This window comes from Clupea harengus, chromosome 6, assembly GCF_900700415.2.
Source record: "Clupea harengus chromosome 6, Ch_v2.0.2, whole genome shotgun sequence".
Classification (NCBI taxonomy): domain Eukaryota; kingdom Metazoa; phylum Chordata; class Actinopteri; order Clupeiformes; family Clupeidae; genus Clupea; species Clupea harengus.
The window spans coordinates 14,369,669-14,388,685 of record NC_045157.1 but is presented as its reverse complement, the minus strand read 5'-3'; the positions used below and the strand labels follow the sequence as shown (position 1 = coordinate 14,388,685).

The window sequence follows — 19,017 nt, the reverse complement described above, 5'->3', positions numbered from 1 at the left end:
ACCGCCAATCAGAGCAGGAAACATAAATATATGTTACAGATACAAATGATACAAAATAACAGTAGAATAGCTATTTTGCAGTTCCATCAAATTCATACCTAATGTAATGCCAAAGTCCATTCACTAAAATTGACTGCCGTTGTTACACTGCTTGCCCCAAGCCCCTCCTCATGTGTTTCCAGCCTTGTTGATAGGCTTATTCTTGTCAGTTAACAGTAGCAGCTCTCAACAGCTTTGTAGATCAGGTTATTTCCAACAGCTATGGTCACTTTAATGAGCCTTTGTTTGTATTTTTCTGTTCAGTCCAGTCATCTGCTATAAGATTTGGAGTACTGAGGGAGGTAGTAAAGCATTGGCCTTAATGGGTATCATATCCGGATTATCATTACATATGAGCGAAAAATTATTCTTCGGAGGTAAGGACACTTTTTCATTTACCAAATGTACTTATCCAATCTTTGTCTCATCTTGTATAAATAATGTATTATTGTAAAACATAGAAAGCATAGTGTATATATATATACACATGGTTCAGGGCACGGCACGAGTATTCTATTATTATTTATAAGGAAACACCATGTCTTTGAAAGGCTAAGTAATCAAATTTACAGAAGTAGTTGTAGTTCAACCTGGACAGTCTTGAGGCCGTGTGCGAATACTGGCTAATGCCACTAGGGGGCGTTCCAGAGCCTGTTCTGTGACAAGTCAATGCCTCCGGCACCTTGCACTTACTGTAGGACACACAACTAGGGGGAGCTCCGAAGACTGTTCCGTGACTGGAAAGCTTTTTTTACATGTGTGGAGCCTGGTCTAATCACAGTTAATTCTATTGCCCTGGCATCAGTCAAAAGTCAAGTATGTACAGCCCAGCTTGACTGGCAACACATTCACTTCCAAAAAAAGGAAAAAAAACAGTTACCTGGCAGTGTCTGAGGCCAAGAAAAAAACTGTCCACTATCTAGGAAGAAAAGATAGAAAAAGATAAACATCAAGAGGAGTAAAAAAGAATATCAGACGGGAGTATAATTTTTAGGTGAACAGTCCCCATAATATATAAATATGTTTAAACATCATGCCTCTTTCAACAGTCTCAACCTGCCTCCTGATCAAACTCCACTCAGGTAGTCATAACAACCAACTACTGTGGAAGTCCACTACATTTCTCTACTCTATTTACACTGCTCTATCTCATCTCCATCTCTATCTATTTAAGGTTATTGATAAGTATGGCCATCCAGTGCTTTAGGATACTTAAAGATACATTAAGGACTTTATGGGTTAGAGTTAAAATGCTGAAACTGGCAAACACAAAACAGCTATACAACGTAACCCTATCCTATTTAACGGTAAAGAAACTGTAGAAAATGACTGTTTTCATAGTCAGTGTTTTTTTTACCTTTCTCTTCTTCCCGGCTTTGATGTAGTACCCCATTCAGTGCCTCAGTATCTCCTGGAATTCAAGATGAGACATGCTTCACAGAGCACAAAGCCTAACCAGAGTTCTCCCACAGAGTAGCACTACATCGGTCTAGGACCATAAGAAAGACGCAGATTCGAGAACAGTAGACTAAATGAAATAGGAACATGATAGCAATCTGTTGTAGCACACAAAGCAGTGGTGATCATAAAGAACAGACCTAAACAGTCCTAAGAGTCCGTGTTGTTAAATCATCGGGAGAATGTGGGGGGCTGTATGAGTGCCAAAACCAAAACCTACAAATTCAGTGGTGATCAGGCCCACTCCTGGAGATGCCACATAGCTGATGATGAGGTTCTTAAGGTATATCATTTAACATGACGGAAATACCACAAGCATGTCAAACTTTTTATTTCTGTTACTTTTAACTTATACATACATGGGTCATAGTTACTACAAATTGTGATCAACTCTAATCTCTTGAACAGAACAGACAGTGTCGAGTTGTTTATGTAATAACTGTCCCCTTCAGAGAACCATATGAGCTGAGAAGAGCAGTACTTTGTTTACTTTATAACTGGGGGAAGTATTTATGGCAGGAGGTTGTTTCCTGGGGTACAATCAAGCACTTCTCTTTCACAGGTGGCATAAACAGATCAATCATTTCATTCCATCAATTACTTAGTTTCACCTTCAGTTATGTGATTCCGTAACCAGGACATAATTAGCTTATTTTAACACATTGTGAGTTGTAGCTACTTGTTTGCAACCACAATAACCTTATGCTTCATTTACTTTTTTTTTTTATTTACAAGGAATACACTTTATCTTACCTCAGTTTTCTATGAATATTTAATTGTCCTTTTTTTGTTGCCACACTACAGAGACATGTAGCAGTTGTTGCATGAATGAAATGAAAGCACAGGATGCACAAGTGTGTGACTTTGTGTATCTTAGTACACAATACCATGCTGCAACTGTAATAAAGAGAGTGCTGAATGTGAAACCAAATTGTTTGTTTGCTTCCTAAATATTATGTACTGAAAGAGGGAGACTGTCCTCTGACTTTACACTCAATTCAGTTCAGTTATGTTTTGGGGAGAAATGCATAATCATCAAAACTGCATAAAGCATTCTGTATAGAGATGACTTTATTTATCTCTTAGTATTATTTCAGTGGATGCTATCTAGTAGTGACTAAGTGAGAATGATAAAGTGCATTCTCAGTCCCCTCTTAGATGCTGAACCAAAGTTGTTTTTTTAAGTTATGAGTTATGTAAACCTCAAGGCAGGTCAATCTCTCTGGTGACAAATGGTAAATGAAAGCTAGAGGGCGCCTTGGAATCACGGCAGCTGACTGACCATGTAGCTGCTCTCTTACATGCTTGTAATCCAAATATTTCCTCAGATAATTACGGATTTTGATCATTGTTTAAATTGATGGCTGAGGGATGCTCTTCTATGTAAGAGAATGTCAGCTACATTCAAAAGCATTTTGTGATATATTAAGTCAGGGGCAAATATGGAATCATGGGGTAGTCCTGCCTGCCTTTCTTGGGTTCTCACACAAATCATGTGATTAATTATCAGTAAATTAGTTTTGGTTTTTATGGCTTGACAGCCCTGATCCTTATCCTTATACTGTTCAGGTAAGCTGTGAATCGTTTCCACCAATATGACTTATAGATTTCCCCCTTTCCCTTTTAGTGGATTGAAACAGACTCAGTGCAGTGTTACATACTCGTTGATAAGATGAAAAAAAAAAAAAGAATAATTTACACAGCTTTGTATAAATATGTGCGTAACACTATATGTAACACTTTTTTGCTCATCAGATGTATCTGTGTTCTCCAGATGTCTACCCTCACCTATTTAAAGGCCTGTGGAGAGGGAGGTGGAGTGCAGTGCATGTGGGACAGGTGGACAGTCACGCTGAGGCTCTGCTGGCTGTCTGCCTAAGGGCTGATCTGTACCTGCTGGGTGAGGCTTTAAGCCCCAGTCTGCCTCCCCTCATGTAGAAACAAGGTCCTCTTCGATTCATTAGCCAGCACCCTAAACACTTTTACAGCAGAGTGAGCTGCTATTACACACACACACACACACACACACACAAATATGCACTCAGAGACTTCCGCTTAAGACACTTCCTAATTAACTGGGTCATTTCAAATTCCCTCTTAATTAACAAAAATCTAGAGTGATTATCTCTGTTACTTTTGTGGATTACCATTGTGCAGCACCTTGTTTTTCTCCTCGAAAAAGGAAGTTCAGACAAGCCCAAAGCATGTTGACAACATCTTTGACAGAGACAGAGTCTCTTCAACAGCCCATCTGACCTGTGATAAAAATGGATGAAAAGTAATCGTTCTGCGGAAATTGCAAACACAAGTCAAATCCAGCATCTGCCACTTCACTAAGCAGCGAGCTTGTTCGACCAGCCTGTGTCTTTGGAGATTAGATGGATGGGTGCTAACCTGGCACAGAGATCAGACTGATCAGACAGTGGCTTTGATTCGCCAGGTTTATGAGGGCCACTGCTGTGACAGTGCAGAGATGTGATGCTTGGCAAGCCAACAGAGGCCCACAAACGGGGTGCTGGACTTTGAAAGCAGTCTCTGAAAACAAAACCCCAATATCTTTGTCAAAATGCAAGATGAAGACCAGTGACATACATAGTGTTTTTTTCAGACAGCTACAAATAAATTACAATTAAGAAAAGTATGTGTCATTTGCGTTTTGAAGCCTGCAAGACTTCCTGAAGATTCCTTCAAGATTTCTCTGCAAGTGGCTGCAGGAGACCAAACAAAACATTGTCGACATCCATATAGTTTGTCCAAAGGCAGAGCAAAATTGGCAGAAGCAGAACAGAATAGCTTTTGAAGTACAGAGGAACAACAACGATAATTCGGTCCAAATGACAGGCCTACTGTTGTGTGTACGGCCTCTCACACTACGTTATCAGTGGCAGTAAATGCTCCACTGATGGGATATTCCATGACATCAAAGAAGGGTGACACAAAGGCTGTTCTATTACAGGTGGCCCCTTGATATAAGGACCCCCCTAAGCTAAAACTGACAGTTCTGAGTAGCACTCTCTTGGGCCCCACTGCCACTACAGTACACAACTCTACTGAACACACTGAAGACTGTGCGAGTTTGTCTCCTGTCTTGTCAAGGGTCACTACTTTACTGACCCTCCATCATCATAGCTTCTCCATGCAATTAAGGCTTCACTGTTTCTGGCAATGTGAATGTGGGTCAAGTCAAGACTAAGTGGAAGAGACATCTTTAATTTATGTTAATAACGGTCTATGATTCTGTTGAACCAGGACGCTTAAACCTGCCAGATTGCAGATTGTAAGATAACTGATGAAGCTAATATGTCTTACTCCAAAATGCATTACGTTTTCGAAGATTGCGTTACATAACGAACAAGATCTTATTTGTGCAATTCTCATGACAGGGTCACTGTATACAAGATTGGCATTCATCTAGAAGAGTTCCTTCAGACACAACTTTATTAGTTTGTGTTTAGATTATAAATGTAGCCTGACACAGACCGATTCTTCCCTGGAGCATCCACTTTATTCGAATGTAAAAGCTCTTAGAAAAAATGACATGCTGCAGTGACAGTATACTGTACATACATAAACCATGTGTCCATCACCTGGCAAAGGTAAGGTACCTAAGGGCATACTGTCATATTGTTTAGAGGCAGGTGATTCTGGATTCCTTACTGAGTTGCACAGCTCACAGTAAAACCAACTTCTTACTACCTCAATTATTATAACCTTGTCCTTCCCAGAAGGTTGTAGTAAGTATAGCTGATTCATGTTACATATGTTTCCACATAAACACTTGTTATCCAGTTTTTGTATTCACCAGACAGAATAAAGCTTTACGAGCTGAACAGAATGGACAACCATATGTCGTCTATGTCTCTACATAAACGAAACGAGTAACTTTACGTTCCGCATTTTTTTGGCCATGAAAAATAGTCAGCCACGGTTCCATGCACTTTGTCCCTCCGCTGTCAGAGTATTTTTCATGTCCACAAACAATGACAGGTTGTCCTCTTTGCTCAGGTTTATGTCATTAATCACCAGTATTTCCAGGGAAGGAACAAAATACTGTCAAGTTTGGGATAAGCAAATCAACACTTACTTTGAAAACTGTCTTTGTTTCAATGCAATGTGTACAAGATTCATGGGGTAACCACACACATATACTGTTTTTATCAGAAACGAAATAAAAATATGAAGACACGAAGAGCTATCCAAACTGCTGTGATATGGGCAGTCTATATTCTAATAATCTGTGAGAGTTGAATCAAGGCACTCTCACGTCCTGTAAACCAGGAGGGTCCTTGTTCCCCTGGGCTTATTCGGGCAGGTAATCCCTGAAGGACCCAAAGCTGAAGCTGCGTCCCGTGGCGCCCAGTGCTGTGCCAGAGTGAATTCTGGGTATTTTCTCCATGAGTTTGGAGACGGCCCTGCGGCGGAAGGAGGGTGGCGAGGCATCCAGCTGCTGCGCCACATCAGCGTAGAGGGCGTGGAACACGGCGGCCGTCTCCTCCCAGCTGTCTCGCGCCGAGATCTCGTGGAAGGGGAGCTTGAGCCCGCGAGACAGGTTCTCGCCGTCTTCCGGGGTCACCATGCGGTCATACTCTAGGTCTTTCTTATTGGCCACGATGAGTGTGGGTGGCGGCTCGGCATTGCTCCGCCCCCTGTTGGCCCCAGCATGGATGTGATTGACCAGGAAGCAGAGGCGCATGACCTCATCGAAGCTGCACCTGTCCGTGACCGAGTAGACGATGAGGAAGCCGTCCCCCCACCTGATCTTCTCCTCAATCAACAGAGCGTCTTCCTCCTGATCGGGCAGGGAGTGAAGATGAAACGTCATGTTAAGATCTGAGTAGTTGGTGTTCAGTAGTATGAATGTTAGAAAATGTTCAACATCATGCATGCATGCATGTCCTCGGAGGTATTGAAACAAATTGCAACCTTCTTACATTACAAGATTCCTTCCTCAAATCTGTCATCTGCTGACTGTTGCCATATTCTTTTTTGGTTGCAGAAATAATACTTAGTTTCAAAGTTTTGTGTGATACAAAAGATCACATAAATCCATGAAATATGAATTGTTTGGATGTTGGCTCTAAAACCCTGGAATATTATCTCTGAACATATTATCTTTGCTCAACGCTTATATCCTGATTTTACTAGTATTTTCATTTCAGGTCTGTTCTGTGTTATATGGCATTATGTCTCAAAAGTTTCTGTAAAGCAACATAACTTGCATATTTCTCACGAAAAGGTGTTATGGAAATTAACGTATTATTACTAAGATTGTTATCATTATTTTTCCCTTTAACAAAACAATCACTCATTGTTCTCTGCAGAACCTGACTTCCTGACCCCTGGGTGTGTATTGTTCGCTACAGCTGACTGCACAAAGAAAGGTATGTATATGAGCACATTTATGTTAGAGAATGTATGTGTGAGTGTGTGCGGGTGGGTATGTGAAAGGCTATGTGTATTTGTGTTGTGTATTTGTGTTGTGTGTGTGTGTGTGTGTGTGTGTGTGTGTGTGTGTGTGTGTGTGTGTGTGTGTGTGTGTGTGTGTGTGTGTGAGAGAGAGTGAGTGAGTGAGTCAGAAAGAGTGGGGCTGTGTGAGTGACTGTGTGTGTATGTGTACGTGGGGGTGGCTGTGTGTAGAGGGTGTGTGCATATGTGTTTGCACTGAATATTTACTCCTGGCATGGAGCTCAAGTGAGGTGGTGCATGGCCTGATTCTCATTCACTGTGAAAGACAATAACCCTAACAAGATCCGGCACACATCTGCTCCTCACAGGCCCCTTTTTTTCATGACAGACCTTATTCTTCCACTAAGGTCACCACAGCACCACTCGCTACGTGCACACATGAAACACTACCCTTACGCTTCTTGCAGCCTCTGAGTATACATTACAGAAGTGGTGGACTGGAGAAGACTGAAACACTGTCTGGGATCTGCTGCTTTGACATCAACAATTTTGATAATTGAGTGCTTTAACACAGGGGAGAGACAGAACAGAAGCCATATTGAGAGTAGTGCCTTTGTGTTCAGAGATTCAGCACCCGAAAAGCGGGTTAAAAGTTCATAATGAGTTATGACCCATTTCAAATGAGTGCCACTTGAAAAGAAGAATGAGGGGTGTCTTCCAGTTTGGGGCTGCATTAATGGGATTCAGTCATTAGATTAATTATCACTGATTTAGAAGAAGCCATTAGCATCAGTCTGCTGGCAAGATTAGACATGGTTCCTGTTTTTTTTATTCTGCTTGTTCTTATAATTACAAGATTTCTATGCCAAAAGGAGTTAGATCAGTTCCCAGTAAAATTATGTAACCCGTTTTTGTTTTAATTATCAAGCTGTGGTTGAAAAGCAGAAAAACTGGATCTGCAGAGGACTGAGGTTGCTCCTCTGAGCATGAGCAAACATGCATAATCCATCTGTTTCTTTTTGGCCTCAGACAGGTTCAAAAGTGAAATGAAGAGCAACTATAGGTTCTTGAAGAAGATATGAACAAAGATATGAGGTGTCTTTAAAATCGCTGAGGAAAACATGGTGCCATTGTTTCTAAAAGCTCCAATCCCGATTTTACAGACAATTCAAGTTTTAAGATGCCTCGTTTGGCTAGCACATTGTGATGCACTAAACTGCCTACAGACATGTTAAAAGGGATGTTTTAACGTTATGACTAGATTAAATAGGTAGTGACTGAGGTGTGATAGTAAAGGCCAGGCCAGGCTTGAGAGGGTGAGTTTAGTTTACTCTGGTGATGCCATTCCCACCATTGTCATGTTTGGGAGAAACACCTCTCATACTGTGGAAACGTTAATTTCAGCTGTCAGGTTTCCCTCCCTTCATAATCACTGCCAGCATGCCAATCCCCTCAGTGGAGAGCAGTTCCAGAGGAAGCACTGCAGGGATCTCTCAGACCAGGCTCTGTGGGCCTGCTGTGTGTGCATCAGATCTGCAAACTCATTAACACTATTACTTTCTTTTATTAGCTGAACATGTGCTGTAGCGAATCCTGATGAGACGCTGCTAATTGTACATTGTATTTCACAAGCAAAGGTACTGTAAGACAGAAAGGCTGTTGGCTGCTGTGGGTTTCTCATAGGTCAGGTTGATAATATAGCATTGTGGAAAATGGTGTCTTATCCAACATGTCAGGTCATGTTGTTGTTGAAGGATGTTGAATCTTTTTTCAACACCTATGTATGACCGCTCTCTAACTCAGGTATGTAGAGTCTGGGCAATGCACAGCACTAGTCACCCTATCTAGCATCTGGGAGATTTGAGATTTAGAGCCAAAATTTGATTTGAAGATGAAGCTGTCTGCCTGGCTGGCTCATGGTATTGCATGTTATGTGTATTCTTGCCCATACATCTGGAAGTGACGTCTATCTGGCTAACAACCAGTTTGCAAATAGTCTAGAAATCTCCTGACCTTTGGCCCTATGCAATTAGCCCAATCAAAGAAAAAAACAGTAAGCCTAACTGATTAACATGTACAGTGAAACTAACAATAGTCTTTCAACCAATTTACACACTTTTACAGATATTGTATTATTCAGAGGCTTGTTTAAAATAGTCTCCATATATCTGTGTTTCAGGTGTTTTATTTCCAAATGCACACAGCTATTGAGGAACAGCCTTTTTTCACTGTGGTTTGAGAAATATGTCACTTTTGTATGCCTCAGAACATTTTGAGTTTTAACAAAAGCAGACAACTGCACCTTTAATGGCAGTATTTAAGGACAGCGGTGAAGTAAGGTTCAGTAGACCACAGGGGGGCAAGCAGAGGTAGTCTGAGGTTTTCATGGAGAAAGTAACCAGTTCACATGCTGTAAAATGTATGTGGGTGCCATTAGAGCAATGTCAGCCAATCCTGTTTCTACTGATCCACAAGACACATATGTACTGTGGATACTCATTGGTAGGACTGAGGTTATGTAAACTTCTTAGTGACCTTAGTAGTCTTGGCCTCTACATATCAGCAAAAATAGGGGCACAGCTGACGTTAGGTGTAGGCCTACCTACTAATAGCCTTCTACAATGTTTTTTTTTTTTTTCATATAGGAAATAGGCTAAAAATCTTGATGGAAATACCGTTCTCACCTGCCCAGCTGTATCCAATATCTCGAAGTGTACCACATCTCCATTTATGGCCACCTCATGTCTGTAGATAGTCTCTGTTTAACATGGAAGCAATCCATCAACAATCTCACATTTAACCGATTTCCTGTTTTACAGTCTTCATATGAGCAGAAGACGGTACATTGGCTTTTACCTAATCGGGTGGATCAAAACACTCGTGGCATATTGGCACACTAAAGGATACTTAATCTGTTAATGTATCAAAACTTATCCAACAGCAAATGAATCCTCTCTCCCTTTCCAGCACACCTACCGAGAGTGGGGTCGTACTCGCCGATGAATCTCTTGGTGATAAATCGCACTGCCATGGCTGGAGGAAAATGTTTGAATAATTTAAGAACAGAATCGATAAGACTGCTGGAAAATCATGCAGTGCTAAAGATGCCTTTCATCCATCATGTAAAGGCTTAACATTGCATGCAGAATTTTTTTTTTTAACGTTGTTGTTTAATCGGGTACAATTTAACCAATCACGTCAGTTTCAGAGAAACTACAGAATTAAAGGGCAAATGTTATCACAGAGTATAAACAAACGCGATTTATATTTCAGTTGCTGATGCTCACCCGTTTTTCCAACAGCAGCTTGACCCAAAATCACAATCCTGACAGTTCGGGATGCAGGTAAACTTCCACTTCTTCTCAAAGTTCTTGGCAATCCTCGGTTTGTGGTCATGATGATTTTGTTTTCAATTACACCAACGGATGCTTTCGTTATAGATTCGTTGCAAAATTAGCAACAGGCAGCATGCTGGAAGCATTCAGGCTTAACGAAAAGTAATGAAGAACACACTAATTCAAAACTAGACAAACAGTTGAGGGAGTACAACACCTTCCAAGGGTCTGAGCGAAGACTGTTTTGTAAAGCTACTGGTCTGTGCGCGCACACACACTGAAATACATACCCATCAGTGACGTCCCACCTCCTTTCTCCCTCTCCCCACCCAGATCAATCGTGAGCAAGTAAGCATAACATTCACATACATTTTCCAGATCACATGAGATTAAAACCCAAAAACCATCGTGTAATATACAGCCCATGTGTTGTGGAGCGGCAGCACCACAACCTGGTCAATTACCTCCCTTTCACATCCCGCCCTCTTTAGCATCACAATCACCCATCTTACTTGCCAGAAGAAAATAACACACACACACCAAAAATGGCCAAAGCCACGTGTTCTTACCCTCTGGCACTCATGGAAACAGATGCCATCTGTTTATGTTCCAGAGGCTGAACAAGCACCATTTCACCTCTGTATTCCTTACTGATACCTTTCTGGTTTAGTGTCATAGCCTCTCAGACTTCTATGCTATGGTTTTGGTACAATGCACCAATAATTATTAATGCACCAATATTAATTAACACTTACATACTTTAATCAATATCGGTAAAACATTTGTGCAACAAAGCACAAAATATTCGTCTTCAATACATGGATACTATGTAGACACTGTTACTTGTATCTTGTGCATAGCTTTAAGAAAATAACATAATAGCATTATATCTGACTGCAATGAAGCCTCGACAAAATGACAAAATATGAAAAATTCAAAATGTTTCCTGGCTCTCTCTCCCCAAGACACAAGAAAATTAGAAGAAAATAGACCCACAAACTGCAGGGATAAATGTTTTTGCAAAGTTTACTTACACAGCCAAATAGTTAGCCACAAATCAAAGGATATGATTACAGAAACACATTCGTTTATTTACAGAGTGGAATCAACTCAATCTCGGCGCTACTTGAATGGAATTTATCCGAAGAACTGTCTGGGGCTGGATGATAACTGGGAAAGATTGGACAAAAACAAACAGACAAGTTATTCTGAGGATATATGACAAAACTGTACAGAAATCATCTAGACGCTGAAGAGCAAAACTGAATTTTACAAAATGTTTTAACACACACAGCTGTTTTGGAAGTTGGTGATATGGGAATATTTTGACATATGATACACATGAGTTGATGCGGTATCTGAACCACTGCAGTATATACCTAAGGGAGATGGTTTGTGTTTTCCTATACCTTTCTATGTGATGTATAAGACTGTCCTATTGGCTAGCGTGTACAGCAAGTGCAAGTACACACGTATGTTCCCTTGAAAGTGAAATCCGTCTCTACCCATGTCCAAGGGGGTGAGGGGGGGGGGGGAGGATTTCCGCTTTCCAGGCAAATAGTATGTTCCTGTTTACTTCAAATAAACATCAAACTAAATTTAGCTTGTAATTGGTCTTTGAGCATGCAGCAATTCAGACCATTCATTGTGCCCGCTAAAAAGACTTTGCCACAAATGACACACAAGTTCAGCTAGGAAAGCCAGACTTGGAGTGATACGCTTTGTAACAACAAGAAATGCCTTCTGCTTGCCATTGGGTAATTTGGTTATGTGTAGAGTTTTCCAACCAAGGCAGGGTGAACCTATCACTAGCCTGAAAATGCTTGTAACAAAGGAACACACCATCCTATTCATAAGATTGTGTTAGGCCGTCTGAATGGGTACTAGCCTTACTAGGGCTAACATGAAAGAAAACACACTGATGAAGCCAAAGATTTCAGCATAAACGAAATCAAGGCTTTGAGGGACTCAAGTAGTCAATCACTTCTTGTGACTTTGACACAATCCAGGGCCCTTTGTGCATTTTTGCATATTTTGGGTGAGGTTAAAATCAAGGTCCACAAAGGCTGACCCCCCTCTCTTTGACATTTAACAATAATAATAATTATTATTATTTAAAAAACTGTTATCTTTGTATGCATTGCCAATTGAATTAGACATCTATCACAATCATACATTGTTTCATCAGTAGCAAAATAGCAGAAGGATTCCATGCCAAAAGAAAAACATACTTCTTTTCCTCTGGTATCTGTGTCTTTTCCAAAACCTCATGTGAACCATAGGCCAAGACTCAGTCTTTTCGATGACGGTTGCCTCAACCCTGACCACATCACACCTGGGTGTGAAAAGACAAGGGGAGACAAGGAGAGTGTGTTAGCAGTGTTGTCAAAGGGGTTTTATTTCCAGAGACATACCTCTTCTGAGAACTCACTGTCAAAGTCAACACTACTAGATCAACATGGACTCTCCATTTCATCTGGGAAGCCACTGAGATCTGCTTATAACCGTAAGTAGTCACAATAACTTGCACATTGGTCTGTACTGAAAAGGTAAACAAACACAATCTTAGACCTGCTGATAAAGGCAGAATAGAATACTTCATACCCTGTGGTATCTTAATATGATACGTCATGCCCTGTGCTAACTACAGCTTTTCGTATAGTGAGAGTCTGAAGAAATGTTTAACTTTTATCCTTAGCATGCATTTGCTTGGCCTACTTGGGTGATAATTCCACAAAGGTTGTTTAGGAACAACAGAACGATCCTAGGGTGTGTTTCTCGAATAACGATGGAGGGCCTCACTAGACCACGGTGGTACAATGCATTGTTGGCTGAACTTCCGAACATACTCACTACTGGTTCTCGAAACTGTAGTGGCCCTATCGCAAATTACCAGTTCCATCACTCAAACCACCATAGCTCCAACAATGTTGTTAATGACATAATGCAGGATGTAGAAGATAAAAATGTGTCCTAAACATTTACTAGAGCAGCTGATGGAGCGGTCTCAAAAATTGTTGAGAATGAATAACTAACTTATAATGAATGTAAGAAGAGTTTTATGTTCCCATGTATCCCAACATTGCATTAATTACAGCCCGTCACAGCCTATCGGCTACCTGCACATGAGTAGTGGCTCTAGATCTAGTAACAGGTTACATTGGCGTACTTTTCTCTCTCAACGTAATAAAGTTTATTCCTGGTGTTCCCGTTCGATACAGTATCTTGTTTTGTCTCAGATAAGCTGTTAGTAATTGTCTACAATTCTGTTAATTGTTAACATTGGGATTTAATGTAGGCTATTAATGGTATGCCATATTAATTGCTATGTATGAATGGTGTATTAATTGCTAAATATAATTTTGTATGGGCTAGGCCTACCTAGACCACATAAAATAATATAAAAGCTTATAGAAATAGAAAATATACAGTCAGTATGGTTTGAGGTAAAGGGTGCTTCAGTCAGGACGAATAAGGATTCATTATTAAATGTCCGATAAATATAAATCTCACTAGGTGGGTGTTCCGGTAGATAAGGAGATGGTCAATCTTGTCAGACTAACGCAATTAAAACGTTGACAACAGCAATTATCCATCTACGCTCCTATTGGTCGCGAACAGTAGTTCCAATCACCCAAATTTGCAATTGATCATTGGAACTATGCAACTGAAATTGGAATTGGCATTTTGGAACATTCAGCTTTCTTGTGATTACACAAACTGCTGGGCTTACCCGAGTAGTGGTCGTCCAATGAGAGTGAAGTTTTCTCCACCGAGCAGCAGCACCTAAGACAAAGGAGAGCAAATAATGTACCGAACATTCACATGACGAGCAACAATAGCTAGTTATGTTCATCTCAAACTCACAACATCTCATGTCACAAGCTTCACACCACACCATTATATACATTATGTAATCTCATGTGTGAATTTTGGTTATCAGTGGCTGACAATTGACAAAGGGATCACATGCATCACTGCATTCTTGCCTGGTCCCCATAACCCATTATATTCCATCACACTATTCATGAAACACTTGCAATTCAGAATTAATTGTATTTACTCTTCTTGTTGAACCCCTCTGTCACAAAACAGGATTAGAGCAAAGCAGACCAAGACACAGAGCCAATGTAACTAAAAGAAAACAAAAACACAAAATCGTAACACAAACCTTCTCCATTCGTATCCTGTCACCGCACTCTGCATCTATGTGATTCTCGATGAGGATCAGATCCTCGTTTGTCACTTTCCACTGTCGGCTTGCAAAGTGAACAACAGCAAACAGCCTCCCATAATCCCCTTTTTCTAGGAGTGTGTTAACCTTTCCAACCACAGCTGTGGAAACAGGGAGGCCAAGGCATGACATTTACATTAAACATCCAAATACACATTATATTAAAATACACAAAAATAAAGCACACAAATTCAGGTGGTAAAGAAAACCACATGAACAAATACGTTAGCAGCCAGTAATGTTCTAACAATTTACCAACAATTTAATTGTGAAGTAGTTTCTGTTGTCACAGAATTAAAATACTTCTGGACTTGGACAATGATGATGAATGCATGATAAATAAATGGTATTCCCTGATATTACTGCGCACTCCACACAGTTGTAGGCTGTTCAGACCTGGCATCAACATGCATCTTGGTGTGGACAGCTCTAAGTCAGTTCACACCTCGGCAAACAAACACGTGCATCCTTTCCGTATGCAAAGACCAAATGCAGGAGGGGGATGGTGCCCCCTCACTTTTTACATACAAAAATCTTATGATTTTCATAATGACATGGAAAAAATCTCTAGTACTTTGTCATGACGTGCATATTAACATAATAATGAAACCTGAAAACCGACTAAAAAGATGGGCAAAAAGCACACACCCTTAGCCCAATATAGAAGGATGATATGAGAATGGTTTAGATAGTCTTCATGATTGTGGCTCTACATTTACATTTTTCTTTCAACAAAAACACCTTCAACTGAAAGCATTGATGTGATGCAAAAATCTGTAACTTTCCCTTTGCCCCAGACAGAAAGACTTGAGGTGTCTCGTAAGAGGGGGTTTATTATTATTATGGTTTGCAAAGAGGATGTGGTAATTATTGCATTCTCTTGGATATGAATATACTTTAGTTTCCCCCGATTTTCCAAATAATTACACTGGGGTTGCCTAAATTTGGATAAATAATTAAGTTGCATTAATAAAGTAAATACTACAAGTGGGCACATCTATTAGTCTACTACATTATGGTGGGTGTTTGGTACTTCCTCTGTGAATCTGGCGTCCCATATTCTTTTGCTTTTGCTGCTGTAGTGCTTTTTGTGTAGTATAATTATGCCATGTAATTCATAAATCATATTTGTAAATATAGGCACACGAGAGACCAAGACATTTAAACAAACCACGAAAGTTAACCAAGCAAGCATTTCTGATCATTTGTGGAATATCAATTATAGTTTACACTATAATTTTTTTTTTCAATTTAAGATTTGGTTTAAGACATTTAGGATTTAATCTGCAAGCAAGTCAACACTAACCATTGACCTACATACGTGAAAAACCAAAACAGCAAGATGAACTGTGGGCGAATCTCATGATAATCAAGATCCAGCACTGAACCAGTTTACATATGCTCAAAATACCCTGCTATTAAAAACTGTACTACACCCCATCTTATTTGTATCAGTACCAGTACTTTAAGATGTGCAACAGAAGGACAGTGTGTGTGTGCAGCGCTCTGCTTCTACTCCCTGCACACATAGTGGGCGTGCCAATCATTTTTTTTCCCCCTGTCAAATACATGCTGCAGCTTTCATGGTGACAAAACGAGAGGCATGGCTGCAAAGTGCTCTTGCCAACAGTCCACGGCTTGTCGACAAAACAGAAGCACAAAGCATAACAAGGCATCATTCCACTTACATAGCCGATTGTCAGATCAAACACTATGACCTAACAAACACTATGATCTAATTTATTTGCAATGATTAAATAATTAATGTTATAAATGCACTAATTCATTGTCAAAATCACATCTACATTTGAAAAAAAAAAAAAAACTAGAAAACCCTTAACACTACAGCAGTGCACTAAAGTAGACTGAACACAAATGACTCAGTACACCTCCTTGGCAGAGGTCTGCACTCTACTGTTCCTTTATGGCTTCTTTTCATATCCTCCACTGCCTTGCAATGACATGGTCAAGACATTTTTATTTGTATTTATTTTTTGGTTTTGTCAACTGTTATTCCATTACTTGTCCTGATGTTTTAGGTTTTTGCCGTGGTATTGTTTCAGTATCGGTATTGATATATTTAGCCAGGTATAATATCTCAGTCAAATTTTTGGAATTGTGACAACAAAATGTATGTATATAGAGCAAGCAAAGCGCTTTACAGATTAATGCCTCAGACGTTTACCCATTCACCTTCCGATTGCTGAACGACTCCTCTACCTCCTGAACCACTATCGCCCCCGAAAAGACAGTTCAGTTCAGACAAGTGGTTCTGTAGCGTATTGAACTGTTGTGTACTGTGTACAGTCATGGAGGTTGTGCAATCCAAACACCAAACATAAAAATCACCCCTCCAAACCTTGATGCTGCTTTGCCTCTTCCTCAGGATCTATAAGTGTCACCTCTGGCCATGGAGGTCTAGATAATGAAGTCTCTGGAACATAGCTGCGTGCAAAACAAGAGGAAGAACAACACTCAGGGTCTCGTTGTCATTTACCCTGGCCCTGCAAGATCACATTGGTAATCAGGTTCATCTGGCTCACACTGAGGTGGGGATGATTTCAGCTCCCCAGTTGCAGTATTAAGAAGAGTCAAATTCAGCAATCAGTCCAGCAACCGGTTCAAGATTATGACCACAATGCAGGTGCAATCACGTGAACATCTTCAATCACTAATGAACCATTAGTACCATATACCATAATGAGCACACATTACATTGATGAATGTGAACACATGAGTGTGCGTGTGTTGAGACTTAATTTTGTTTACCTGGGTGGGTACTTCAGGTTCTGAGAGCTATGTTGACGAACGAAGGCAGGTAACAAACATCCTAACAGAAGAAAAACAGACTGCAAACATGACTAAACAGAAAGTCTTAACAGACAACTATCTAAGCAATGCTTAGACAGCCAACTCGAGTTCGAATAACCAACAATCCTGACTAGCTGTAAACCTACCCTGTCAACTAGCTATGTTTCTGTATTTCAAACACGTAATTGTCATTGAAGTGACTAAACGATCAAGTAAACTTGATAACGAAAATACAGCAATGCATTCAACTAGAATTCTTGAAAAGGAACACGAAACAACACGAACAGGAAAACATTGTCTAACGTTAAGCCTACATGACAGATGAGACCAATGACACATGCGTACTTTACATTGACTATTAATTCAGTACTATTACTTAAGTACACCGTTTCATTATCAAGCACAGATTAATTGCTGCATTCTCAAGCGTCCAGATATTGTCAGGGCATGATTACAAAAACGAATATGTAGGCACGTTAGTCAGCTAACATTACTGTAGCACTACGGAACACAAACAAAGGTTTGGTCCACTGCCCTCTGCCCGGGAAATCCCTGAATGAATAGATAGGAAAGTTGTGTGTAGACCAACCTAAGGGTTTGTCAAAAGAGAGTTGCAAATTATGTGACCCTATTCTCCAACAGGTTCGGAGAAATCCACTACACCCGTTTCTCAAAGTCACCGCCATCTTAGCAGCGTGACACTAGCGAAAATGCAGAAGGTTGCTTCCGGTCCCGATTTCTGGACGGGAGACTTTAAAACTTCAAAGTAAAAGCCTAAAAATACAGCGGTATAATAGTACGAACGAAACCTTTTAATTTTTTTTTTTATTTTTTAACCTTAATCCATATAGAGGTAAAGCATTTGGACATGTAATGTTTTAAAAACACAATCTCACCATAAAACAAAAAACATAGCCTACCACCTTCTTTCTTACGGCACTAAACACACCATTGAATGTGAACGTGTCACTGCACAATGAAATACAAAAATAAATACATAAATAGATAGGCCTACATGGTAAGTTTTTAACACTTTAGCAAAGCAGATGATAACCAAAATAACAGTGAAATATAAATACTTATTTCACTGTTTTAATTTGAAACTGCGTCACCATAATACGACAGGGAGACATCCAAATTATGATTGGCGTTGTAATTACGTTTATTTTCAACACTCACCGTTCGTAACGAGTGTCTAGTAGGCCTAACAGTTTTAGACCTGACTATTATTTTGGCAGGATTTCAACAGTTTTCGGGCGCTACTGCCAAAATCGGATGTCTAATTTAGGATTATTTAGGCTCGTGTAACGCTGTTGTCTAAGCACTACCATAGACATATCTATATATGAGCACTACAACCGGATATTTCTCCTTTCTGGTACAGCTCGTAAACCTTCCAACGAACCCTCGCCTCCAGTTCCAAACTATGGTTCCAGTCTGGGCCCAGGATGAAGTGGACACATTGAATTGAACACTGAAAGCCTACACAACTACATTTTAATATAGCCTACACAACAAGTATATCTTAATTTGACAGTTTACACAATTTACTACTTTTTTACCAATAAGCGCCACCAGTATACCTAATGCATGACGTAGAACAGAGGTCTTCAACCGGGGGTCCGCGACCCCCAGGGGGTCCGCGGAGGTACTGCAGGGGGTCCGCCAAATGATTTCATCTGAAGCATTTTTTCCCTCTTCCAAAAATGAAAAACGTCCAAAGGACTACATAAA

General features: G+C 40.2%; 2 protein-coding genes across 3 annotated transcripts; both read right to left on the bottom strand.

Annotated features, from left to right (window-relative positions):
• Positions 1-4,653: 4,653 nt before the first annotated feature.
• LOC105892640 (ras-related and estrogen-regulated growth inhibitor-like) lies at positions 4,654-11,107 on the bottom strand. 2 transcript variants are annotated; one of them, XM_012818936.3, is made up of 5 exons: positions 10,529-11,107; positions 10,191-10,389; positions 9,880-9,936; positions 9,588-9,661; positions 4,654-6,286 (listed from the first exon to the last, which is right to left on the bottom strand). In XM_012818936.3, exons 2-5 carry the CDS (start codon positions 10,297-10,299, stop codon positions 5,798-5,800), a joined length of 729 nt encoding a protein of 242 aa, XP_012674390.1. In that variant the 5' UTR covers positions 10,300-10,389; positions 10,529-11,107; the 3' UTR covers positions 4,654-5,797. The 2 variants fall into 2 exon arrangements, with proteins under 2 accessions (XP_012674390.1, XP_042563967.1); XM_042708033.1 differs by having other exon boundaries at positions 10,191-11,107.
• A 139-nt stretch (positions 11,108-11,246) lies between these two features.
• Positions 11,247-18,009, bottom strand: mrpl21 (mitochondrial ribosomal protein L21). The gene is made up of 7 exons (XM_012818942.3): positions 17,873-18,009; positions 17,242-17,302; positions 16,832-16,917; positions 14,410-14,573; positions 13,972-14,024; positions 12,470-12,573; positions 11,247-11,408 (listed from the first exon to the last, which is right to left on the bottom strand). Exons 1-7 carry the CDS (start codon positions 17,967-17,969, stop codon positions 11,344-11,346), a joined length of 630 nt encoding a protein of 209 aa, XP_012674396.2. The 5' UTR covers positions 17,970-18,009; the 3' UTR covers positions 11,247-11,343.
• Positions 18,010-19,017: the final 1,008 nt, after the last annotated feature.